At 43.0% G+C, this 27013-nt stretch overlaps 1 protein-coding gene across 4 annotated transcripts in view; it reads left to right on the top strand.

Annotated features, from left to right (window-relative positions):
• smap1 (small ArfGAP 1) overlaps positions 1–27013 on the top strand; it is a 150087-nt gene that overhangs the window by 56184 nt on the left and 66890 nt on the right. For 2 of the 4 annotated variants that reach the window (XM_080740510.1, XM_080740509.1), the window contains exon 5: positions 22001–22078. In XM_080740510.1, the coding sequence (XP_080596636.1) occupies positions 22001–22078 (78 nt within the window). Of the gene's footprint in view, positions 1–22000; positions 22079–27013 lie in introns of those variants that run through there. The other 2 variants (XM_080740512.1, XM_080740511.1) reach the window with 1 other exon arrangement.

Raw genomic sequence — 27013 nt, 5'->3', positions numbered from 1 at the left:
GTAAGTTTGTATGGGTTGCCTATAATGTTTGGCACTTATTTATGTTTCTATTTGAATGTAATATTCTTGTTTGTGTACAGTATACGTGTGTGTGTGTGTGTGTGTGTGTGTGTGTGTGTGTGTGTGTGTGTGTGTGTGTGTGTGTGTGTGTGTGTGTGTGTGTGTGTGTGTGTGTGTGTGTGTGTGTGTGTGTGTGTGTGTGTGTGTGTGTGTGTGTGTGTGAGAGAATACAGTCCTGTTGCCACATGAATATTGCCGGCAAAACACGCTAACATTTCTTCAAAGACACACTGCTCAGTTTGTACATGCAGTGAACAGTGTCTTTGTGTGACATAACTTGATAACAAATAGCTCATTGAAATCCTGTTGACTGACCATGCATGAGCTCATTGTTCTGCTGTATTCTGAGCTAGGCGGTACAGAGACGTTGGGTGTGTGTGCATGCATATATATTATGCTATATTTCTTCTCTGTGGGTGTGAGCAGGCATAGACCAGACCCTGGAACAGCAGTAGCCTTAAACTGCTGCTGCTTACCATACACTGCTGTTGGTAAATAGCTCTTAATTGCTGTAGTTAATGTCAGATAACACACAGACAAAATGCAACCTATATTGGACACAGATGGTACTGTTGCGACCAGTACTTTTGTGTAGTGTGTGTTGTGTATGTCTATCTGTTTATCTGTTGATATCTGCACTGAGACCAAAGTTCTTTTGGTCTCCTTTTAATTTACTAAAATCAAGTGTTTTATTGCTTGTCAGAACTCAATGTCTTGTTAACTCTTAACTCCATAATTTACTGCTGTTCAGCACTTTGTAACTCATGTTTTGAAAAGTGCTATATACTGTAAATAAAAAGTTATAATTATTTCCTCTGATTGTCCACCTGGAGAGAAAAAAAAGAAAACAGTTGAATTAAGAAAAACATTAAATGATACACACAGGCGTGCATGTGCTTGCACATACACACAAACACGCAAATCCCTTACAATATAATACACTGAGTAATTGTTAAGTACCTTTACTCCTTCAGTGAGAGGGAGAAGCCATAGTAACTTAAAGTTAACCCTTCCAGTGCCAGCCCCTAGAGGGCGCCAAAGAATGCCAGGGTATCTCCCATAGGCGAGCGCATTAGCATCCGGGGACTCACGTTGCAGTGACGCGCGTGCTCACGTTCGTGCACGTCATGAAAAGGTCCCGGATGAAAATGGCTACAAAATAGCTATTAGCTTTTTCTCATTTAAAAGATCATTTTTCGGCGATTTCGCCGTAAATAAACCTCGCGCCGCCTCCCTAAAAACACAATCCAGAGAAAATGACCTTCAAAGATGTAGGTTTGCATTGGATTCGGCGGCGATTCGCGGCGGCGTTACTCGTTTACGGATCTCGGTCACTGGATGGAAAATTTAGGCCGGGGCTTCAGTAGGCCTCGGATCATTTTATTCATTTCATTAAAAAAGCCGCATTAATTCGGGATCGGCACACTGGACGTCGTACCGCCGGCGGCGCCGAACATTCGGTGAACATTGGGGGGCTCAAAATTTCTTTTACACCATTTTTAATGGAATATATCGTCGGACCATGTAAAATGGCTCGCTGGAAAGTGTAGGACGAGCCAGGACTACCCACGGCTCTACAAGCAGCTCAGAGTAAGTAAAATAAAAAAATAAAAATTGTATTGGATTGAAATAAAGCCGAACTTGTTCGGGATCGGCACAATAAGAGTTAAAACTCTATTACTGTATGTATTTCAGACATCCCAAGTTGGCGATAACCATTTCCGGGAGGTCCCCTGTGCATATACTGTAAATAAAAAGTTATAATTATTTCCTCTGATTGTCCACCTGGAGAGAAAAAAAAGAAAACAGTTGAATTAAGAAAAAACATCAAGTAAGCTCAATGTCTTCAAACTCCATCTGTATTATTTCAGTGATTGACAAACATAATTATTATTGAATATTTTCATTGACAGCTTGATCGAGAGCTTGAGTCTTTTGTTAATGCAAATATCAAGCTCACTTATCGGCACCAGCAACACATGGTGCAATCTTCCATAATTAAATGATACACACAGGCGTGCATGTGCTTGCACATACACACAAACACGCACATCCCTTACAATATAATACACTGAGTAATTGTTAAGTACAGGGTTCGAGTTATGCGGGGGCCAGTGGGAGCTTAGCTCCCATAGTTAAAGTCTGGGACCCCATAGTCAACAACCCCCTTTGGGGTCTCTTTTTTTCTAAGTGTGTTTTTTTTTTTTTTTTTTCTCGTTTTTTTTTTATTTTTTATGTTCCATTGGAAGAATTTATATTATTTATGTTAACTAGATATACTAAATAAACATGTTAGACAGTAAGACTGAACAATGACATCACACCGTTTAATCCTACTATTAATTTTATTATTATAAATCAGGCGCATTTAATATGGGGTGTGAGTCTTCCTTTACCGTCCGGGTTATAACACACTCGCTGCAATGGTTCCTACCTTTCCCCCAGCTGGATGCAGACCTACCCAGCTGCGTGGTCTCGCCATGGCCTGGGCATAGGCTAAGCTAGGAACCACTGCATCGAGTCTTTGCACTTCTAGCCATGGCCCGGACGGCAAAGGAAGGCGGACACGCCGGAGAGCAACAAAACAACCAAACAAAACAACGCTGTCTTAGCAAGACCATACCCGAGGGAAGTAGGGGTGCTGGGGGTGCGGCCGCACCCCCTCCCCCACGTCCCGATCGGCAAGTAGAGGCTCTGACATCAGTGGCGTGAAGTAGGAGCTATTGACTACTTCTATTTCCAGTACAATTTCAAAATAAACATGTGTTGAATGATCGATTGTATAGACAAAAAAAAAAAAGAAAGGCTCTTGTTTTGAAATGTGCTTCTGGGCACTGTTCAGAGAGGAAATGGCTTTCAAAGGACTTCCCTTTTAACTTGTCTGAACGTCTGTCTCTCCGTGCGTAACTGATGCGTCATGGACTCGGTGGATTATAACAATACGGCCATAAAGGAATATACAGAACACCAAGACAACACAACCTAGGCTATGAAGACATTAAACATCGCCCTCTGCTAGCCCTGGCGTCCTCACTGGTGAGTCGTGGGCTCGTGGCTATAGACTTGTAATGATGAATGAATGCTATGTTATGCTGCTGTGCTGCCTGGCTAGGCTAACGTTTGGGCTAGCTAGTGGCTAATGGCTATGGTGTACCAGAACCATCGCCAATGAAGCCTGGGTTTCCGAGGCTAGCTGTTTCCTAACACTGGGGTCTGGACCGATGTGGCAGACACGTTGTATGGGTCACAACGCACTGAACACAGTGCGAAGCAACTCGTTGTGAGCTTGTACATCTGCTATTTTCACTACTTGTTTGGTACAAGGTAGTAATGTCTCTTGGTTCACGGGCTAAAAAGTTTGGGAACCATCATACTTGCTGTTGTAGACAGGTTCACGGGCTAAAATGTTTGCTTGCTGTTGTAGACAGTGGTGTAAAGTAACTAAGTAGATTAACTGAAAAGCTCTGGGAACTGAATGATTTTATGAAACTGGCACTTGTTGTCTGACTGTTGGTACCAAGAAATCCAGACTATATACCGAAAAGTACCTGATTTAATATGATTTAATATAGGAAAATACTCGTTTTAGCCGACTTTATACCCGAAAAATAGGGCCCCCATAACTATGGGGGCCACCCCCATAACTATGGGGGCCCTATTTTTCGGCGGCGCCTTTGGCGCCGCAAGAGGGACCCCATAGCTCTCGGTGTATAACTCGAACTCTGGTTAAGTACCTTTACTCCTTCAGTGAGAGGGAGAAGCCATAGTAACTTAAAGTTAAAACTCTATTACTGTATGTATTTCAGACATCCCAAGTTGGCGATAACCATTTCTGGGAGGTCCCCTGCGCGGTCCCCTGAGGTCCCCTGCGCGCGTGCGTGCGTGCAGCGCGCGTGCAATCCCCCCGGATTTTACTCATTTTTCTATGGTTAAAAATGGTTAAAAACTGTTAAAAACGGTTCTGCAGGGCGGCGGAACCATTTAGGCTTCATATAATTGTTTTTTACTCGGATTTTACTCATTTTTCTATGGTTAAAAATTGTTACAAACTGTTAAAAACGGTTCTGCACGGCGGCGGAACCATTTATGCTTGGTTCATTTATAGAATTATGTCTTTCTTACCTATTTGGGAGAAGGTTATGTCACTCACAGTGAGACACAGGCTGCCGTGCCCGTGTGTCGCACAGGCTGACGCAGCTTGTCCAGTTGTATGACTGTTATTTTATTCATATTAAGCAAGACCTGTCAAAAACCTGTCTGTTTACTGTTACGAGCTGATTATATTCTCACGCTTGTGAGTCTCGACTCTCGAGAGGGGAACCCAGTCTCCATCTGAGACCAGTGGTTGGTCACTTTTAGACGCCCACATCTCCCACAGCGAATTACAATCATGCATTTGCCAGATTGACAGTCCGATGATGAATTAGAACCGGATTAGAACACACCGCGGGTCGCATATCCGCCCTTTTCGACCGGATCCAGCCGGATATGGCAACATTTGCGGGAGCGGCCGGGATTTCCGAGAGGTTTAGTGCCACCCGCGGGTGTCCGGGAGGAGACGCTGATTTCCGGGAGACTCCCGCAACATCCGGGAGACTTGGGATGTCTGGTATTTGCTATTTTTTGTTAATGTTAATACAATATAACTCATACAATTGAGACATTTAGATCAGTGGTAAAATAAAATCACACCTGTGTGAAGTGAGTGGTGCTCACTTCACACTAGAAGATACCGTTTAAAAGTTAAAACAGTGTGGGTTCAAGTACCATGCTAAGTAGAGTATGATGTTGATGATGTCACACATCACCTCATACACATACAGATGAGAATGCAGATATCTGAAAGTAATGTACACCCTTAGGCCAATCAGAATCCAGTATTCTCCATGGTATAATATGTAATTAAATCGGCAGCCCTAGTACTTACTGTCCCTACTAAGTGGAAGTATTGGCATCACTCTAGTAAAAAAATAAAATGAGTCCATTCACAGGACAGGCATTGCTGGGAGAAATGTCAATTGTGATTCAATCATTTTACATTTAAGCTTAATATCTTGTCATTACATTACCCTTTCAGGAGGGACCATTGGTGAAAATAAATGTGATTTCAGTTCTTCATTGAACATGCATATTCATTTTATACACCAAATTACGTTATAATAAGTTCTTCCAAATTTTAATTAAATGCCTCGAACCAAGGCGACAAAATTGGAAACGTTGCCTATGGCCTATGCTGCAAAATCCTGAGTGTTAACTTAACTCAGAGTGTAAATTGGAAAAGGGATTACAGTGTAATAACGTCTTAAGTTTAGCTCAAAATGTCTGAGAAATGGTCCATTTTATCCTCAAGAGAAATGTGCTCTAGGGCCTTGGTCGCTACTGATGTTCAGCACAGAATTATGTCTGGTAATGTGAGGGGTTTGCATAATCAATCTTCCCAACTAATAAATAATACAGTACATTTTGTTTGTGTTAGGGTATTTCCCAAATATATTTTGCACATATACCTAGACCTTGTCTGCTGCATTTACTCATCCTAACTATTAGGTTTGTCGCAATGCTTGTAGATCAGCTATTTTCGCTAAATGTTGCCCCAGAATAGGGATGTCAGTGTTCATGCAGTTAAAATGACAACGAAACTTTGTACTACCTGTACCACTTTAATGTGTAACACATTAAAGTGGTACAGGTAGTACAAAGTTTCGTTGTTTGTTTTAGTTTTTATTCAGATATGCAATGTAGCCAGTGAGAGACAATGAGAGTACTTTTGAAATGGTAAACACGAACAACAAGCTCCTGTACGGGTTCTTTACAAAGTCTTGTCTCTGTTCATTGAACAGCTGTAATGGATGCAAGACGAGACAAAATGTGTCAAGAACACAACTGCCTTTCATAACTTCTAAGATAGGCCTATACTTAATCGTATGGAACGAAGACGAGCGGGGGAGATTGAATTCTGCAATTCTCGCGGAAGGGTGGACAACCCTACGTCGCCCACATCTTCCCAACGCATCCAAATGCTGCAAGTCAGAGGAAAATGTGTGAAATTCTATGTGATGCATTACTTACTCAATATATCCACTACAATTACACACCTGCCTTCCAGATATGTCTCCTCTGTCTGTCTGTCTGTCTGTCTGTTTGTCAGTCAGTCAGTCAGTCTGTCAGTACATAGAGAGACAGAGTGGACTATGCCAGTCTTTCTCTGTTCATCTATTCAGGCTCCATTCATTATCTCCCCTCTTCTCATTAGCTATCTCTTAATCGCTATATCTTTTTAATTCCCTTCCTCCTTGTAATGTGTTTTTTCTCTCCACCCTTCCTGTCTTGTATCTACTCCCTCAATCTTCCCTTCATCCTTACTGTACTGTACATGCTGGCTTTGTTTCAACACTCTACCCCTCCTCTCTTTCTCTCTCTTTCTCTCTCTCTCTCTCTCTCTCTCTCTCTCTCTCTCTCTCTCTCTCTCTCTCTCTCTCTCTCATTATCTCTCCACTCTCTCTGTTACATCATTCCTCTATCATTTCATATGTTCCTCTTCTTCCTCTCTCCTTTATTTATATCCTGTCTTTCTATTTCCACTCTCCTTTCATCCATTGCTCCTTCTGTTCCTTCTGCTCTTCTCTTTCTCCATCTTTCCCCATCTCTTTCTCTTTTTCCCCGGCCTTGGTCCATCTGTCTACTCTAAGTGCTGCGTTGGCATCTGCAGCAGCGACATCAAAGTCAGAAAGGGAAGAAGTTTGGACGGGAAACGGTAGACTAAAGAAAAAACGAAAGGTGTCAACAGAACAAGTTTAGGGAGGAGGGGAAAAAAAGCTGTTCATGATTCTTGTTCACCAGCAACATCACCACAGGCAACGGCTGCTGCACACACTGCTTTTGATGCCTTAACAGTCGAGAGAGGGAGATTAAAAAAACAGACCAAAAGATTCCTTAGCTGTGCCCTCACGAGGCAGCACTTAGTGAGAGTTTCTGCCTTCAGCTAAGTTGAAGAGAAATACAGAGGGAGAGAGAGCGAGAGATGAAAAAACAGAGGAAAGGATTCCTTGTGCCTTCAGAAAGCAGCACGGAAAGTTTCTGCCTTCAGGCGGTTTGAAAAGAAATTCAAGATACGGAGAAAAGAGAGAGAGCGTGTGTGTGTGTGTGTGTGTGTGTGTGTGTGTGTGTGTGTGTGTGTGTGTGTGTGTGTGTGTGTGTGTGTGTGTGTGTGTGTGTGTGTGTGTGTGTGTGTGTGTGTGTGTGTGTGTGTGTGTGTGTGTGTGTGTGTGTGTGTGTGTGTGTGTGTGTCTGCTTGGGGAGGAATCGATGTACAAGATGATGCAAACTCAGTTTCTCAGAAATATCGTTTTTCCTGGGCTGTTTGCTTTCAAACAGAGCAGCGAGCAGTGTTTCGCTAACAGCCCTACAGTACATGGAGCTTAATTCAGCCTTTCCCTCTCATCTTTTTGACAATTTTTTAAAACTCTGATCAAAGTAGTAAAACACACACACACACACACACACACACACACACACACCTGTGACTTGCTGCACCCAACCTGTGCTATGTGTACATACATTACACACACATAACCAGTAAGACTCCCTAATCGGGAGATAAGCGACCGTAGGTCACTTATCTCCACAAATAGGGCAAAAATTAGTTTTTCCAAAATCTTCCTGAGCCATGTTGATCACATGAGTGTAGACATACTGTGTAGTGATTTTCGTGATTTTAGGGCAACATCTGTAGGAGCAGTGTCCAAAAATGTGTTTTTAAAAATCGGCCTGAAGGTGGCGCTATATGGGACAGATTCATGTTGATGGGATGAGTGGAGACATATTGTGTAGCAATTTGCGTGATTTTAGGGCCAAAACTGTAGGAGTAGTGGGCAAAAATGTGTTGTGAAAATCGGCCTGAAGGTGGCGCTAGAAGAGGGCCATGTGAGAAATGAGGGGTGGGGTCTCCGAGTTGCCTTGGCGGACGAATAGGTACCGGCCGCGGCTCTCCCGGACGCTCCTAGGCCGAGTTACGGCATTTTATGTGAGCTGCAGTGGAGGGGGTCCTCCACTGGGGGCGTCACCACTTTTGCATCCGTTCTGGAGCACCAGGAGTGGGTGGTCCCCAGGAATTCCCCGTGAGCAGCCCCGTTGGGGTGGTCATTTGGTAATTTTTGCACATGTGCTCATTTTTTACACTTGGGGGTCCCCGAGGGAGCTGGGGGTCCCTGGAGCTCCGGGGGTCCTTGGAGGTTGTAGTTTGGCAGGTAAGGAGTGTGTGTGCAAAATCTGGCATGGATCGGGGCAACGGTTGCGGAGATATGAGCGGATCAAAAGTGTGACGTCTGACGTGTGACGGACTGACTGACTGACGCACGGACACCTGGTGGAGCTTTCTGTAGTAAGTGCGACCTACGGTCGCAATCATACGCTGAGTTGCCAGTAGAGCTGTCAGAGTGAAATTCGTTTTTCGACTATAATTCGAATATTAAATTAATGGGTGAAAGTCGAATACATAAATTACTATTCGAATCTAGTAATTGCCATTTATTAATTTAATGTAGGCCTATATTTTACACTCGCTAAATGACGAACCGCTTCTGCGACCCCTTCTTGCCAGCAGACTGCAGTGCAGTGCACTGAGTGCAGCCATGCAGGGCGGTCACGTGATAAACACAAACTGAGCGCGCAGTGCAAGCACACAACACAACTAGCAGCAGCAGGACTGAGCACCGGCATGTAAACATGGCAGAACCAACAAGTAAAGACAGCGACGTGGAGATCACCTCTCCGGCACATTTAAGAAGTGATGTGTGGAAGGTTTTTGGGTTTCCTTCCAAAAATGGAAAGATAACATCAAAAGAGATGGCAATCTGCAGAGAATGCAAGGTAGCAATGAAGTATCATACCACTACAAGCAACCTGAGGAATCATTTGGCATTAGTACACCCCACTATCTATGCTGAGATGGTGGAAGCTGATGAACCACCGTTAAAGCAGCCAAAGATCACATCGTTTCTGCCAAAGGATCCGGAGCGAGGTATGTCAGCTGCTCGCCAGAGAGCGATTACAGAAAAGATGGCTTATTTTATTGGCAAAGATATGAGGCCCATTAACCTCACGCAGGGTGAGGGGTTCAAGGCCTTCGTCAACTACCTAGAGCCAAAATACGTCTGCCCCTGCAACACCACTGTCACCGACAAAGTTGTGAAGCTGTATGATGTCACACGTAACAATGTTAATCATTTGATTCGTGGAGAAAAGATTGCCCTGACCACAGATGGGTGGACGTCGCTTGCTACGGAAAGCTACATCACAGTCACCGCACATTTTATGAATGATGCATGGGAGATGAAAGATGTCGTTCTCAAGACAACAGAAAACAGCGAGGTTAGCCACACGGCTGAGAATGTTGCAGGCTACATAGAAGACATACTCCGCGAGTACGATATGAGTCGTGAGTCCGTTCTCTCCGTCAGCACAGACAACGCATCCAATTATATCAATGCCGTGGAGAGGTGGCTGCAGCTCCCTAGCGTTCCGTGCATGGCTCACACACTTAACCTGGCTGTGAAGAAGGGCCTTGCAGTGCGGGCTATTGAGGTTCCAATCAGCCGACTGAAGGCCACGGCATTGCATTTCAACAAGTCTCCACAAGACCAGAGCCTTCTGGAGGCCAAGCAGAAAACACTCAGTGTGGTACAGCATAAGCTAATCAACGACTGCCCTACTCGGTGGAACAGCACCTACGATATGGTGTGTCGCGCAGCTGAACAACAAGCTCCCGTGGCAGCGGTGATCATGGAGAAGAAACTCAGTCACCTGGAGTTGAGTACCACAGAGTGGAGAATTATGGAGACTATGAAAGACGTGCTTGAGCCTTTCAAAGTGGCCACTGCGGCGATGTCAACCGATCAATTCCCAACAGCATCAGCCATTCTTCCCCTAAAGTATGTGCTTTTGTCTAACCTCCATCCCTCCCCCAACGACCCAGCAGCAATCATTGAAATGAAAACAAAGATTGCAAATGACCTCAAGAAGCGATACAACCCAGCCCCTAACAACGACACTACTTTCATGCTACTCAACACTGCCAGCTACTTGGACCCGCGGTTCTTTTTGCTGGTACATCTGGATGACGAGCAAAAAAACACTGTACGCGAGAAAGTTAAACGCGAGATGCTGCTGCGGGTTGAAGAGGAGGAATCGGCTGCTATCGCCGAGGGTGAGGGGCAAGACGACGAGGGAGGAGACCCCCCCGTGGCTGGGACGTCGCGCCAGGAGAATCGCCCCCCAAAGAAGACAGCTCTTAGCGCCATGGGGGATCTGTTTGGTACCGTTTACAGTCACACTACAAATCAAGCAGGTTAGTTTATTTTATTTTGGTTAAATAATACAAATAAACACAATACAGTTGTATCGTCTAAGTTAGTTCCAACTTAAACCCTGGCTCTATGACACACATTAAATTATAAAGCGTAACGAAACACTTATTTCCAATGTCGTCCTACTACAATAGGTGGCGGTGCCACAACTGTGGACGTGACCATACAGCAGGAGATGTTGGGTTACGAGCGTGAGACTCCACTAGCCTCCGGCGGCAACCCATTGGAGTGGTGGGTGAAAAACAAGGGAAAGTACCCACACATTTCCAAGCTTGCACGGCGCTACCTTACCATCCCCGGTACTTCAGTTCGGTCGGAGAGGGTATTCTCTACGGCTGGGATCATTGTGAATAAAAAACGAGCTGCTTTACTCCCTGAAAATGTAGATCGCCTGGTGTATTTGGCAAACAACCTTTAAGGTTGTTTTAGTAAGCCAACATGTTGTTGTAAAGGTGGTTAGAGTTAGACAAGTGTGTTGTTGTTTTGTTTAATGCTGCTGACTGCTGAGCACTTTATTTTTATGTTGCAATTTTATTTAATTACTAATTAGTTTGATTCTGAACAGTTTCATTATCACAGTTGACAATAACGGTAACGTTTACAGTTACAATGTAACTATGTTAATGTCTTTAACTCATTATTTGGACTGTTGATGTTAATCTGTTATGTCATTCCATCTGTTAAAAATACTTGAAATAGACTGTTCCTATAACAAGAGGTTTACAACACATTAAGTGAAAGAAGTGCGCTAGTTTATTTTTGTTGCAATTTTATTCCAGTAAGGTTTATAGCAGTAAACGGTTCTGTCATTCATTCTGTTAAAAAAAAAGAGACTGTTCCTATAAGTCAAGATTAAGAAGAATTGTTGCAATTTTATTCCAGTAAGGTGGTTTATTATAGCAGTAAACACATACAGTTCTGTTGTCATTTCTGTTAAAAAAGAAAGAAAGACTGTTCCTACATGTCAAGAAAATGTTTACACATTGAGTCAAAGTGCACTATAGTGCCTTCTACCTTGGCAATAGCAAGCAATCTGTGCTAGCCTGTGTGCTCAATAAAACACAATGAGCATTATTCATTTTGTTCCTTTGTTTTATTACATGCAAACCATCGCAGTGATCTGTTGAACGATAGCTTTGGCGTTTGAATAGGGCGCCCTCTTGTGGGCAGAACACGCATAATCAATGAGATTGATGGTTCTGTGGACTGTATAGAGACTATAGACTGCATAATAAGCTAAAATAATTTGCATAATAAGCTAAAATAATTAAATAAACTATTCGACTATTTTCGAAAATGACCAATAATGAATGAATGAAATTCGAATGGGATTTTAGAGGCAACCTGACAGCTCTAGTTGCCAGTGACCAGGATTGAACCCATGACCTTGTGGACCGACTGAGCTATATGATCCAACACACACATCTTCTCAGATCGCTAGGTTCGTCCATCATCCTTGCACATGCTCTGAAAAAGGGGCAGAGAAAGGAGACAAAATGCATGAGCAGGTTTCTAACACATGCGTTTCCTCCACTACTTCCTCCAAAGAGTAAAACTTTCAGTGGTCATTTACTGTACCTGTAAGAACAGACCATTTGGTTCCATTCTTACACTCTCTCTTTTGCTGTACAGTAATTGTATAATTTGCAAGGCACCATGCAAAACTATACTTGGGTTTGTATTATCTCTCTGTCTCTCCAGCTCCTCATCCAGACATCAGTCATATCAAAACTCGATTACTGTAACTCTTCCTCACTGGCCTCTCAGCATGTGCACTTAAGCCTCTCCAATTGATCCAAAATGCCGCAGCACAATTGGTCTTCAACCAACCCAAATTCTCACGTCTCCCCCCTTCTCCGCTCCCTCTATACTGGCTCCTGGTTGCAGCCTGTACAAAACACAAAACACTGATGCTGGCCTTCAAAGCAGCCTCTTCAGACTCCACCTTAGCCCATAGCACTTAACGTAGCACTTACCTACACTCAATAACCATGTTTTTTAGATAGCATTTGTATCTGTTCTCTCTGGTTCTTATAGCGTGCTTGGTCTACCTATGTTCTTCTTGGATTACTATTGCTGTGCATTTGATGTATTGATATTGATGTATTGATGTATTACCTTGCTTATTGTAAGTCGCTCTGGATTAAGAGCGTCTGCTAAATGCCTATAGTCTCTCTTTTTTTGCCTCTTCAGCATCTGCACAGAAATATGCAGTGCAGAGACAGCTATACTGACAATTCAATTAGTGCATAATGTATGTATATACAGCAAAGTCCTGGGTGTTACATTTACAGTGTAAAAACGTTTATTTTGATATTGAAGTGGTTTTCTATAATGAATGACGGTGTACTGTAGCAACGTGTGTGTGTGTGCAACTGTATTTACATAGTAATGTGATATAGGACTCATAATTGATGTAGGCCTTTACAAATAGAATATTTTGCATGCTACATACATACTGTAATGTATTTTAAGAGAGGACTATGTGGCTGCATACACCAGTCAGAATATATGGTCTATAATAATTCTCTGACTCAGCCAGATTTACTCTGCTGCACTGCAAACCACGCTGACTCAAAAACTCTAGTTGAGATTTGTTCGTACTGTAGCCTCCGCTCACATCCAAACTGTTAAATGCAGAGTTTGCATGGAAATGACCACATATGCTGTGCCAATCACGAGTATACACGTGATATATTAGCGCATCCCACAGTGCCAATCACGTGTATACTCGTGATTCAAAAAAAAAAAAAAATTTTTTTTTTTGGACCCCATCAAAACTAGTGAACATGATTTCAATCGCGATTTTGCATGTTTAACCCCCATACAACCCCCATACAACTCAGGTAGCAGACCTCCAAGCTCACAACAGTGTAAAACATAATGGCTATTATCTCAAGAATGCCTGAACGGATTTCCAATCGGATTTTTTTTGCTGTGAACAAACTGCACAAACCCACAACAATGCAATCCAGGATTGCATTGGATTTTTTAGAGCTCATTCTTCTCTGTTTTTTTCCCATGCATGAGGTGTGCAAGGTTTAATCATGGCTAAGTTGACGAAAATAAGGCTTTTAAAATGCTTGGTAGCCAATAGCTAACTTCAAGCTAACTTCATCCTCTTCCTGTACATGCACAAAGGAAAGTGTTTAGGCAAGTCATGGCTGCAGGGCTTCTGCATATACCAGCATATCTCTATGGGATTGTCTGTGGCACACTTGGCCCCCTCTAGTGGTGAAAGGGTGGCATTAAATGAGTTAATGTGTGAATGTTATTTAGTGACTGTGTATGTTATATCGATTGTGAGAGCAATGTGCATGCATGTTTTGTACATGGCAAGAAAACGTGCCCTTGGCGAATATGGGTCTGGTCAATTGTGAATCAATTTCCTCTCCCCCAAGATTTGGGGGACCAATCAGGGCCCAGCATTGGTCTGGTCTAACCAATCGTGTCCAGAGCCATTTTTTAACCCACCCCATGGAAATGAAAAAAAAAAAAAAAAAAAAAAAGAGTCCAGACACTCCATGTATGGGCATAAAAGGGATTGTATCTATGATGTCAGATGTGATAGATGTCATAGGATTTTCACATAACGAATAACTGAGTAAGCATGTTTGGGGTCTCACAGCATATCTCCAGACATGGCGCAACCTCTCCCTTTAGGTCGCTTGTCGCCCTGAGGCGTCTTACTAGTTGTGGGCTCGCTGAAAGCGAGAACACTATGTTATCTTCATTATTTATAGAGTTCTGTCGCAGACAGTACAAAGGCAGGTGCAATTGAGGTGTGGAAAATCTGGAGTGGGAGTATTGAGTTTCACATGACAGTTAGCACGCTGTGTAGAATATAGTCAGGAGCGAGCCCACACTGTTTCGTAGGAACAGTATGTTGTTCATGTGTGACTCCGTCCTGAGTGTTTCATAACATTTTTACACCGTCAGAGTTAAGTTAACTAATTAACACACTTTTGCAGTGTGTTCTCTAGCCTTGAGGCTGGATACGACCTTGTCTTTCTAAATCGCCGCAGCACAGAGAGTCCGCCTTCATTTGTCTAATTACCTCTCCTTTCTCTCCAACTGTCCTCCCCTGTCTGACGCACTGTACCACCATTTCATCTTTATTTGTCTCTGTCTGGACTTTTTTGTCGCTTTTTATTTACTCTTGTCTTCTTGTCTACTCCTTCTGGCTTTCTTAATTGACCCTTTTTTTTAATCTTTTTTGGTCCTTACTTTCTTTTCTCTCTCCTTGCCGTCTCCGCCCCTGCGCCTGTTCTTGGCAGAAGTCATCCAAGGTTACCGCTTCCTCCTATTCCCCTTCCTCCCTGGAGGCTGATGAGAAAACAGGAGGTGCAAGTCGGCATGCACACACGAGCACTGACGCACAACACAACGCACCACAGTGTGGCCCTGTCTTTGTTGCGCTGTTGTGTTGGTTGCTGTTGTTGTTGTTTTTCTCACTGCTCTTCCCTCCTTCATGTGTCGGAATCCAACTGAAGTTCCCTTCCTTTCTCTCATTGTTGATTCATGGATCATTCATTCGGTGCACAAAGAGAAAATAAAGGTTTTCCAATAGTTCAATTGGAAGTTCGAGTCCTCATTACTCTTTTGCATGGCTGCAAAGTAAATAGACTCAAATGGAGTGCACTGTTAGACAGTTTAGACATAGTAAAAGAGATTCCACATTTTCATGTTTGCCATTGCTGGACTCCAGGCTTTGCATACTAGCTAGCTCAAGTGTTATATCTGTCAGTGGGACAACCATAAACCTAGCTTGTTTGACTGAGTGCTTGGCTCACAACACAGCCAACCGCAGCATGAACCAGCATGACCTTATGTCCACAGACATTGCATCAGTCCTCCAATTAGCCTACTTCACATTATGAATTCACTGAATGCATTGTAAGCCAAACCGCATTAACGATGACATTGAAGCAAGAGACAAGCACCCCAACATAAAACGGTTATCACCTAATGCAGGAGTACAGAAGTAGGCTACTCAGACATACTGTGTAAATATAATGATATATTCTTTTGCTAAATACCTCATTGTTGATCAGGGTTTCAGATAGGCTTTTTTCAGGCCGGTCAACGCGATCGACAAATTTCTATTTCACCGGACACTTTTTAAATTGACCAGCCATAATCTAATACGTGTGTGTGTTTGTAGATGTGTGCATGTACACCTGCACTCAACTGATCTCTTTTCATTTTTTTTCTTCTATTTTTATCCCACAATTTTGTAACCCATTTTTCACCCAGTGCCAATTGCCTATGTAATCCTGGGCTCTGCTCTCCCTCTGCCGCGCCTGGGGAGACAACGGACAAACCTCATGCTTCCTTCAATGCATGGGTAGTCCAAGTTGTTTCGTTTCACCTGACAGGGGGGATTTCCCTGGGATGGACGTAGCACGTGGAAGGAACACGTTATTCCAACCAGTTCCTTTCCCCTCCATCAGGCGCCCCGGCTGGCCATGGGGAGGCATTATTGAGACCAGGATTACTGCATGTTTTTGTGAGGGTATCAACCCTAGAAGACACGGGGAGAACATGCAAATTCCACACAGAAAGGCCTTATCGCCCCAACCCCACCTAGGGTGTGGGCGCTGATGATGCAGAGGGAGAAACATGCGGAGGGAGAAACAACTGATCTTTTATTCACCCAGTTACTGTAGTTCTTTTTCACACCACTTCATTATAGATGCAAATCACGCACTGAGCTGTTCCTCGGTAGCCTATATCTTTAGTTTCCTAAAGCATAATCATGCTTTAGGAAACTAAACATATACAGAGGAACATCTACTCTGTCATGCAGATGTATTCGCTTGCCAATAGAAACTACAAATGAGTGATATATCTGCAAGCTATAGATCTACAAGCTTGTGTGATGTACAGTAGGCTTGTAGATCTGCTCTTGGTACCCTACATGACATCATCATTCAGAGTACTGACCAACTAGGCTTAGCATGTTTTTAGCTACATTTCTACTTGTTCAACATTAATGTAATTTGGTGGATCCAGAGATACAAAGCCCATTATTTTCCTCCCATAGAGATTTCCGAAAATATTTATATTAATTATTTTAAGCTTGGAACCAAGCCACCCAGGCTTCTAGTGAATCAGGACCATAAAACATTTGATTCGGTGTAAAGAAAAAATATAGCATCCTTCATATAATTAGTGAAGGGGTCCATGGATTTCGACCGCCTTCGTACCGCTATTGACAGCAGCTCAGTAATCCTACCGGTTCCACAGTTGGTACATATACTGCTCAGTGCTCTGCCAAGCAACTAAGCTACGTTTGCCACCATGAATGTACTTAGATATCGTACAGTTACCGGTAATATAAAACTCCACCTCTTTTGTGTGTGTGTGTGTGTGTGTGTGTGTGTGTGTGTGTGCGTGTGCGTGTGTGTGAACACACATGCAATATAACTTTTAGAAACATCTTTTGCCTTTCGGTTTTCGATTGCGGGGGAGGGGGTTCGCGTAGATTGGGGGGGTCGATCGAGGCCACACACACACAGCACACAGAACTGTGTGTGTGTGTGTTAGCAGAGGCACTATGTTCCTGTATATTTCTCTGTCTCTCCCTGCTGTCTCTCACCTCCCCCCCTCTCTATATAGTCCTGTAGGAGTTGTGTCACCATGTCATTGTCATGGTGTTCCATCTGTCTGAAGCCTGAATTATCCTCGTTGTACAACGGTGTTGCTCTCCGAAAAGACCCTAGCTTCTACAAGCTCAGGACACGCTTGAAAAAACTAAACAAAAAAAACAGCTATTTTCATCTAGTGTCACCATCGTACGGCCAGGGGTGTAGTGGAAGGGGCTCGCGGGGAAGTGGCAGTGCCACACTTCTAAAAATAGGATTTTGGTTGTGGTCAATTAATTCAACACAGCAACTTGGTGTCACTTGCAGCAGACTTGGCCAGAGCCCATCCGTCAATGAGTCGTGATGTCACCCTGGCAACCAAACAACAACCAATAAAACCATGGCATTGTCCGTCCGGGCCTTGACCACTTCCACATAATCACTTGAATCCCAGAATCGCTATTCTGGAGGTACATTCACCGAAAATAACAAACTTACAAGCTTACAAAACTTGTAGATCAGCTACAGTATATTTGGCAAAGAGATTTGGTGTTGAGGGAAAAAAACAGTGATAAGTACAGAGCTGACCCCGGTCTACTAAGTATTAATTGCGACCGTAGGTCGCACTTTACTATCAAAACCACCACAAAGTGTAACTCCGTCCCTCCGTCTGTCTGTCAGTCTGTCTGTCACACCTCACACGTCACACTTTTTGCCTGCTTATATCTCCGCAACCGTTGCCCCGATCCATGCCAAATTTTGTACACACGTTCCTTGGCTGCCAAACTACAACCTCCAAGGACCCCCGGAGCTCCAGGGACCCCCAGGTCCCTGGGGGACCCCCAGATGTAAAAAATGACCAAATGCGCAAACATGACCAAATGACCACCCCAACGGGGCTGCTCACGGGGAATTCCCGGGGACCACCGACTCCTGGTGCTCCAGAACGGATGCAAAAGTGGTGGCGCCCCCAGTGGAGGACCCCCTACACTGCAGCTCACATAAAATGCCGTAACTCCGGCTAGGAGCGACCGGGACAGCCGGGGCCGGTACCTATTCGTCCGCCTTGCCGGCGCGGAGACCCCACCCCTCATTTCTCACATGGCCCTCTTCTAGCGCCACCATGAGGCCGATTCTTGCAAAACACATTTTTGGACACTGCTCCTACAATTTTCGCCCTAAAATCACGCAAATCGGTACACAGTATGTCTACACTCATCCCATCAACATGAATCTGTCCCATATAGCGCCACCTCCAGGCCGATTTTTAAAAACACATTTTTGGACACTGCTCCTACAGATTTAGCCCTAAAATCACGAAAATCACTACACAGTATGTCTACACTGTACACTCATGTCATCAACATGGATCAGGAAGATTTTGGCAAAACACATTTTTGCCCTATTTGTGGAGATAAGTGACCTACGGTCGCTTATCTCCCGATTAGGGAGCCTTACTGGTTTACTAAATATAGAGGGTTGAAGTTGTTTAACCCATTATGGCTGCCGGAATTGCCAATTTTGAACTATTTCTTCAATAGCTCTGTAACAAGGCAGCAAAAGAGTCTATATCTTTGTTCTGATTGTCAGACAATGTGATTAAGGCATTTTTAATGGAATAAGTGCTAAGCCTGCTCCTAAATATTCAAATTAGTTGCGACCGTTAGAGAAAACTGTAACTCAAAGGGGTCCACACACAGCACACCTCTTATTACTTGTGCCAACAGATTGTGCAAGTAGGGTGATGAGTGCTGTCTGTATGTGACACCAATTAGCCAATGAGGGAGCAGCTTTGGCAAAATTAGCCAATGAGCGAGCAGCGCCTTTGAACTCAACCAGTCTGTATGTGGCACAAATTAACCAATGAGGGTTAGGGTTAGGCGTTAGGGTAGGGTAGGGTTAGCGTTGGTACCAATTAGCACATGCAGACAGCACTCATCAACCTACTTGTGCGCTCTGCTGACACACAAGCCATATTTCGTTGTGACAAATTGTTGTTTTTTTCCCTCCATTGTGCAGATAGATGGTGGTTTTCACTGTTTACAGTGAAAAGGTTTTTCTCCAGTGTGGATACGCTGATGTGTCTTCAGGTGATCTAACCGACTGAAACTCTTGTCACACTGTCTACAGTGAAAAGGTTTTTCTCCTGTGTGTATACGCTGGTGAATCTTCAGTAAATCTAACCGACTAAAAGTCTTGGAACACTGTTTACAGATGCATTTTTTTTCTCCAGTGTGGATTGGCAGGTGTCTCTTCAGCTTACCTAACTCACTAAAACTCTTGTCACACTGTTTACAATAGAAAGGTTTTTCTCCAGTGTGGATACGCTGGTGAATCTTCAGGTGACCTAAGACACTGAAACTTTTGTCACACTCTTTACAGTGATAAGGTTTTTCTCCAGTGTGGATTGACAGGTGACTCTTCAGGTGACCTAACCGACTGAAACTCTTGTCACACTCTTTACAGTGAAAAGGTTTTTCTCCAGTGTGGATACGCTGGTGAATCTTCAGGTGACCTAAGACACTGAAACTTTTGTCACACTCTTTACAGTGATAAGGTTTTTCTCCAGTGTGGATTGACAGGTGACTCTTCAGGTGACCTAACCGACTGAAACTCTTGTCACACTCTTTACAGTGATAAGGTTTTTCTCCAGTGTGGATTGACAGGTGACTCTTCAGGTGACCTAACCGACTGAAACTCTTGTCACACTCTTTACAGTGATAAGGTTTTTCTCCAGTGTGGATTGACAGGTGTGTCTTCAGGTGACCTAACCGACTGAAACTCTTGTCACACTCTTTACAGTGAAAAGGTTTTTCTCCAGTGTGGATACGCTGGTGAATCTTCAGGTCACCTGACTGACTGAAACTCTTGTCACACTCTTTACAGTGATAAGGTTTTTCTCCAGTGTGGATTGACAGGTGACTCTTCAGGTGACCTAACCGACTGAAACTCTTGTCACACTCTTTACAGTGATAAGGTTTTTCTCCAGTGTGGATTGACAGGTGTGTCTTCAGGTGACCTAACCGACTGAAACTCTTGTCACACTCTTTACAGATGTGAGTTTTCTTATAAGTCAGCTGATGTGTCTTGCCTTCTCCTGGTTGAGTTAAAGTCTTGGTAATCTTTTGATGACTGTAATATATTGGTTTGTCTGTGTCTCCATGTTCCTGGCTGGTTACAATTCTGGTGATTTGCTGGAAGGATTCTGAGGGGATCTGTCCATTTATGGGAATTTGGCAGTAGAGGTCGTCATGGCTTGATTGAGATCTGAAGCATGTGAAGATTGAGAGTGAGACCACAATCCTTCCTGGAGTGGTGGTTCATCACCAAACCTGAATCTATACATGGACTGTGATAGGGACAGTTTTAGGTTCTGTAGGGTAATGGACAATTTATACCCTTCCTGACTCTCTATGTTTTCTATCTCCTCTCAAGGCAATGATTCCTCTGGTCTCTGTAGAATGAAGTGGAAATCAAAAATATTTTCAAATCTTATACAACGCTGAGCAGAGCTCTTGTCTGACCTCACACTCAACACAAACGGTTGCCCTGCATGCCTGACAACACCGATGTGCGCAGGATGCCGCCCCTCCATATTTGGGCAAGAGTTACTACCACCATGATGGAAGAGATCTTGATGGAAGAGATTCACGTAGATGCCACGCCGTAATTAGACCCAGTTTAATTATTTTTGTGTGTTTTAGTACGGATCTCCATGTATGTCTTGGTTCACATATACCTGATTAAATAAATATCAAATATCTAAATTTTGAATCAAGCAAAACTGTCTGGGGTGCACACAAAAGTCAGAGTAAATGTGAGCATTACCCCAGAAGTGTTTTAAATAAAAAAATCCTTTTAAATCTATGGAGAGTTATATATTTTTTTGTGGACTTCCTGACCCATGAACCACTCACTGTCTTGGTTCTCATGTCCTTGTGTTATAGGTTATAGATGTTTTGGGCAGGGGTTCTCTTAACTCATTGACTGCCAAGGCACGAGTTTCACGAGTTATTACAGTACTCCCAGGCTGCCACAGCCCGAGTTTCCCGAGTTGGAAGCCATTTTGAAAAAAAAAAAAAAATCTTTTTTTTTTTTTTTTTTTTTTTTTTCAAAAAATTTTTTTATAAAAAAAATTCTAAAAATGCCTCAAATGTATTAGGCATGATCGCAATTGCGAAATTGCATGTTTAGCCCCATAACAAACATCTTTCAAAATGTCAAAAATGGCTGTTTTGTCTGACTTTGAAGGCTTGTATCTCATGAATGCCTGAACGGATTTCCAAGCGGATTTTTTAGTTTGAAAGTTGTTAAAAAGTACTACACATATGGTGCATGATCTAGGCATGGGCGTGCACGATCCGTGCACTAAAAATTGATCCGTGCACTAGAAATTTAGGAAGGTGGCAGTGTTTGTTTTGTCTGACTTTGAAGGCTTCTATCTCATGAATGCCTGAACGGATTTCCAAGCGGATTTTTTGTTTGAAAGCTGTTAAAAAGTACTACACATATGGTGCATATATGGTGCATGGGCGTGCACGATCCGTGCACTAAAAATTGATCCGTGCACTAGAAATTTAGGAACGTGGCATCCTGGTACTTGGCGGCCATCTTGAAAAGGGCATTCAATGAGTTAACATGTACTGTAGCAATGAATTGTCTTTAATGCATGCTCATATCCAGCCTGGAATCAGACAAATTCGCCAGTGCAAAATACATTTGCCCATGGTGGATTTGGGTCTGGCCCCGCTCAGTACATTTCCTCACCCCGAAGAGTTGGGTGACCAATCCGGGCCCAGTATTGGTCTGGTCTAAATAATTGTGTCCAGAACCAGTTTTTTTTAACCCACCCCTTGGAAAAAGACCTTCCATGTAGCAGATAGAAGTATCAGACTCATATCCACGCAGTGATATAGTCTGGTTACCCGAGGCTAGCTCATATCCACAAACATTATGTCTGAATAATGCCCTGTATCCTTCACTCCACAGAAGGAACGGGAGAAAAAGGAGGAGAAGAAGCGAGAGAAGGACTCTGAAAAAGTGGACAGGTCCAGCAGCAACACAAAGGTGCGTCACAAGGGGGGGGAAAGTGGGACTGAGTTACTAGGGCCCAAGGTGGAGGGGACTTAATTATATTATACTTTAGCTATTGAAAAATAGGCTGCGAGCCTGTAGATCTGCTATTTTTGAAAAGTTGTGAAAATGTGTGCAAATCATTGAATATATGTAATTTTTTAAGCGAACATTTGTAACTAAAACTTTGCTTCTGGGGGGTTCCTGGAACTATATTTTGAGATGGGTGTCCGTGGCTAAATACATATCATTTTGGGCGTCCTTGACATGAAAATGTTTGAGCACCACTGACATTGAAACAGAATTTGAAATATTCAAAGACTTGCACACATTTTCATTCAGATCTACAAGCTTGCAGCGCGGCACTCGATGCCACGCTGTGAGCTTGTATATTTGCTATTTTTCAATAGTTAAAGCACAAAATAATGCGTAATAATGCGTTCCCAGTCTAAATGGGTGAAGAACATTCATGGTCATGATCCAATCAGTATGGAATTGGCAGTAAAAGTATTGAAACATTTTGACCAAATAATTTCGAAATTTCGGAAATCGTTGCACCATTTTCAAGAGAAATGAAAATGGTGAAACAAAAATTATATAATTTGACAATTCACCTTGAGTCAAGTAAACGCACCACGCCACCACGTAGTAGCGCACCACACCGTCAAGCAATGATGTGGCAGGCATCACTTGAAATTGACCTGCAGCAAAAATATTGATTCATATCATAATTACAGTATGTTGTAAAACCGATATATACTCTGTTTTGAAACGGCTTTGAAATGAAAATCTCACAGCAGTCGTGGTTATCAACTTTCTCAAGTGTGTTTGTATACGGCAGCAATCATAAAGCAGTTGGCAGCTTCGTAGACTAATTAGGCACCACTAAAATGTACTGTTGCACCTAGACATAAATAAATAACATTACATTTAACCGTTTAACTGATCATAACTGGGTTAATAGTTAAATGGTTAAATATAATAATAGTTGCTGCATTATTTCAACTTATCCTTGTTCAGTACATGTACAGGAATGAATGGACTCTAAAATATAGGTTGATACTTAAAGATGTTCATTTATGAAACTCGGTAGCGAGTAGCGACAGTGAAAAGTTGTTACTGATGCACTGCTGGAGTGAAATGGAAGAGAGAGGGGAGAATGATGAAGTACAGGGTACGGCAGTGACATTCATCATGCTTTGTGTTTACGGGCTATTGTTAGAATGAGGGCTGTGTGTGTGTGTGTGTGTGTGTGTGTGTGTGGGTGTGTGTGTGTGTGTGTGTGTGTGTGTGACTGTGTGTGTGTGTGTGGGTGGGTGTGATGTAAATGTATGTTCTGTCACACTAGTTGAGGTCACTGAATAATGTGTGTGTGTGTGTGTGTGTGTGTGTGTGTGTGTGTGTGTGTGAGATGAATGCATGCTCTATCACAATAGCTCAGGTCACTGAATAATTAGTGTGTGTGTGTGTGTGTGTGTGTGTGTGTGTGTGTGTGTGTGTGTGTGTGTGTGTGTGTGTGTGTGTGTGTGTGTGTGTGTGTGTGTGTGTGTGTGTGTGTGTGTGTGTGTGTGTGTGTGTGTGTGTGTGTATTTCTGAATGTGAATATGTAACTGTTTACGAGAATGCGTACGTACATGTTCACTGTAGGCTCATCATGAGTGTGTGTGAGGTTGTCTGTACATTTTGTGACTCTGTGTGTGTGTGCAGATATCAATTTCTTTCTCTGTGTGTGCATGGCTGCATGCACATTTTTGTGAGTCTGAGCAGGACACAATATGTGTGTGTGTGTGTGTGTGTGTGTGTGTGTGTGTGTGTGTGTGTGTGTGTGTGTGTGTGTGTGTGTGTGTGTGTGTGTGTGTGTGTGTGTGTGTGTGTGTGTGTGTGTGTGTGTGTGTGTGTGTGTGTGTGTGTGTGTGCGCGTTTGTGTGTTTTCTGGGTCACGGTTAGATTTCCGAGTAATTCCACAGCTTGGGGAACACTGAGCACTGAATAATGTAGTTTTCAACGGCACTGCTGTGTGTGCGTGCGTTGCGTGCGTGACTGATAGAGTTTACGTACTGTGACTCTACAGGGAATAGACATGTACAGTATATAGGCAATAGGCAGTGGGACCTTTAGAGACCAGTAGAATATATTTTCTCACAACACACAGTCCCCAGCATTCCATAACTGACTGACTAGTGACTACACACACACACACACACACACACACACACACACACACACACACACACACACACACACACACACACACACACACACACACACACATCAAGGTCTGCAGCACTCCTTCACTTAATATACTTTATATGCTCTATTTATTTTTCAACCTCTCCCTTCATAGTTTTTGTTATTGAGGCAGAGGGGGGAGGTAAGCTACGATGGGGACAGCATAAGGAGAAGGAATCAGTCTCAAGCCTGCCGGAAGTACCGGATGGTTCTGGATAAGAAACACCCTACCATCTACAAATTATATAGGCAGGTTAATTTTTCCACTTTCAGAGTCTAGGGGGTCCTCCAAATCTTCCAATGCTTTTTATATTAACAACTTGAACCCTAGTGTCCTTATTCTGAGACCTGTATCCAACAATAGCAGATCTACAAGCTTGTAGATCGGCTATTTTCAGCAAAGAGGTCTGGTGTAGAGGGGAAAAAGAGCAGACTAAGTACAGAGTAAAAGGTCAAGTTTATTACTAGTAATGACGGCTCAAGTGGTTAAACACAAATTGACATGAATCCAAAATACATTGATTGTGCTGTCAAATGATGAAACTATATGGAATCTATGAAAAGGTTGTGGGGGTGCCTGCTTCATCTTCTCTCAACTAAGGGGTCCTTGGCCTGAAAACGTTGAAGACCCCTGTGTTACGGTATGGCTCATGCTCCAGATATCCAGAGCAGCTTACCATGAGTGAACAGGGTGGAGACTTGCTCCAGGGCACTTTGACAGGACACAAGGCTGCTGTAGCCTCTGTGAAACTATAGCCACTCTACTTTCTTCTTGAACCACTTATGTCCAATATTCTATGATTTTCACATTTTACAAACATGAAAAAACCCTGCATGTAACGCATTGTGAGCTTGTGGATCTATTTCTTGCAAAGAAAAATCTTTGCATTTGACAGGACAGTGAGTGACAGATAAAGAGGAATTTAACTGGAAACTTTGCAATGTTGAACATCTTGCCTTTGCTGTTAACGCAGGGGTCTTCAACAGGGGGTCCGGGACCCCTAGGGGGTCCTCAGAGTTACTACAGGGGGTCCTCCAAATCTTCCAATGCTTTTTATATTAACAACTTGAACCCTAGTGTCCATATTCTGAGACCTGTATCCAAAAATAGCAGATCTACAAGCTTGTAGATCGGCTATTTTCAGCAAAGAGGTCTGGTGTAGAGGGGGAAAAGAGCAGACTAAGTACAGAGTAAAAGGTCAAGTTTATTACTAGTAATGACGGCTCAAGTGGTTAAACACAAATTGACATGAATCCAAAATACATTGATTGTGCTGTCAAATGATGAAACTATATGGAATCTATGAAAAGGTCATTGGGGTCCCTGCTTCATCTCTCTCTCAACTAAGGGGTCCTTGGCCTGAAAACGTTGAAGACCCCTGTGTTACGGTATGGCTCCAGATATCCAGAGCAGCTTACCATGAGTGAACAGGGAGGAGACTTGCTCCAGGGCACTTTGACAGGACACAAGGCTGCTGTAGCCTCTGTGAAACTATAGCCACTCTACTTTCTTCTTGAACCACTTATGTCCAATATTCTATGACTTTCACATTTTACAAACATGAACAAACCCTGCATGTAACGCATTGTGAGCTTGTGGATCTATTTCTTGCAAAGAAACATCTTTGCATTTTGACAGGACATTGAGTGACAGATAAAGAGGAATTTAACTGGAAACTTTGCAATGTTGTTCTTGATTTATTTGATATTCACGTACATTGACTAAGAATGCTGAGAATACATCGACAAGATTATTAGCCTGGGGCCAGCCTATACTAATGCAGCTAACTAGTAACTGCAGTATAGATCCCCTCCATGTTTTAACCATAGGTTTTAACATGTGTGGGGATGATGTCTAGCTCCAGCTAGGCTACAAGATTATAAGGCTAAGGATGATATTGTATCTCGACGCTGCTTGAAGCTGCACATATAATAGTATGTGTAGTGCACTCCTTCAGCAGCCTAATGAAGTCAACTGGATTTGTCCAAAACATATATCCCAAGGACAAGTGTTAGCCAAGAAACGTTACCGGCAAGTAAAAAAGAGATCATTAAGGGGAAATTTGTAGTAGAAAGCATTGCTTCACCTCCGATTGTGGTCCTTAAAATAAAATTCAGTACTTTTAATGAGATGTTGGATTTTCCCACAGAAAGTTTATTTTTATTTTTATACATGCTCATACAAGTTGTCTCTTTTTCTTTTATGTAAGGCAACTTTGGGTAAGTGCTATCATTAGAGTTTCAAAAACAAAACTAAATAAAGTTCTTTCCAATCGGGGCTTTCAAACAAACAATTGGCAGATTCGTAAGATTCAGTCACTCTCCTAATTTGCCTACAAAGGAGACAGAATATTTGGCCATCAGGTAATGTATAAAAAACATAGGAAATGTTTGACAGGGAAAACAGTGGAGTAATGTTCGCTTTTGAGTGGGAAGGAGAGCCAGCAACACAATGAGACAATCCACATTTTGATCACCCAATTCAGTGTTGTCAGACAGCGCACAGGTGACAGCACTTCAAACTGAGTGAGGATGAAATTCGGGACATACCTTCCATTGATGATGTGGCCTAGGCGACATGTGTACTGTAGCTGCACAGTTTGCGTGGCCTGGGCAGTGGCGCTGTCCAGTGGTGCTGTCCAGTGCTGAACCATTTCATCACTGTGTGGGCTGGCCCTGTATTACCTCTCACCTGAGACT

Source organism: Nannobrachium achirus (genome assembly GCF_963921795.1).
Source record: "Nannobrachium achirus genome assembly, chromosome: 13".
Taxonomy (NCBI): domain Eukaryota; kingdom Metazoa; phylum Chordata; class Actinopteri; order Myctophiformes; family Myctophidae; genus Nannobrachium; species Nannobrachium achirus.
Note: the sequence above shows the minus strand (reverse complement) of the source record. Positions and strands in the feature narration are given on the sequence as shown.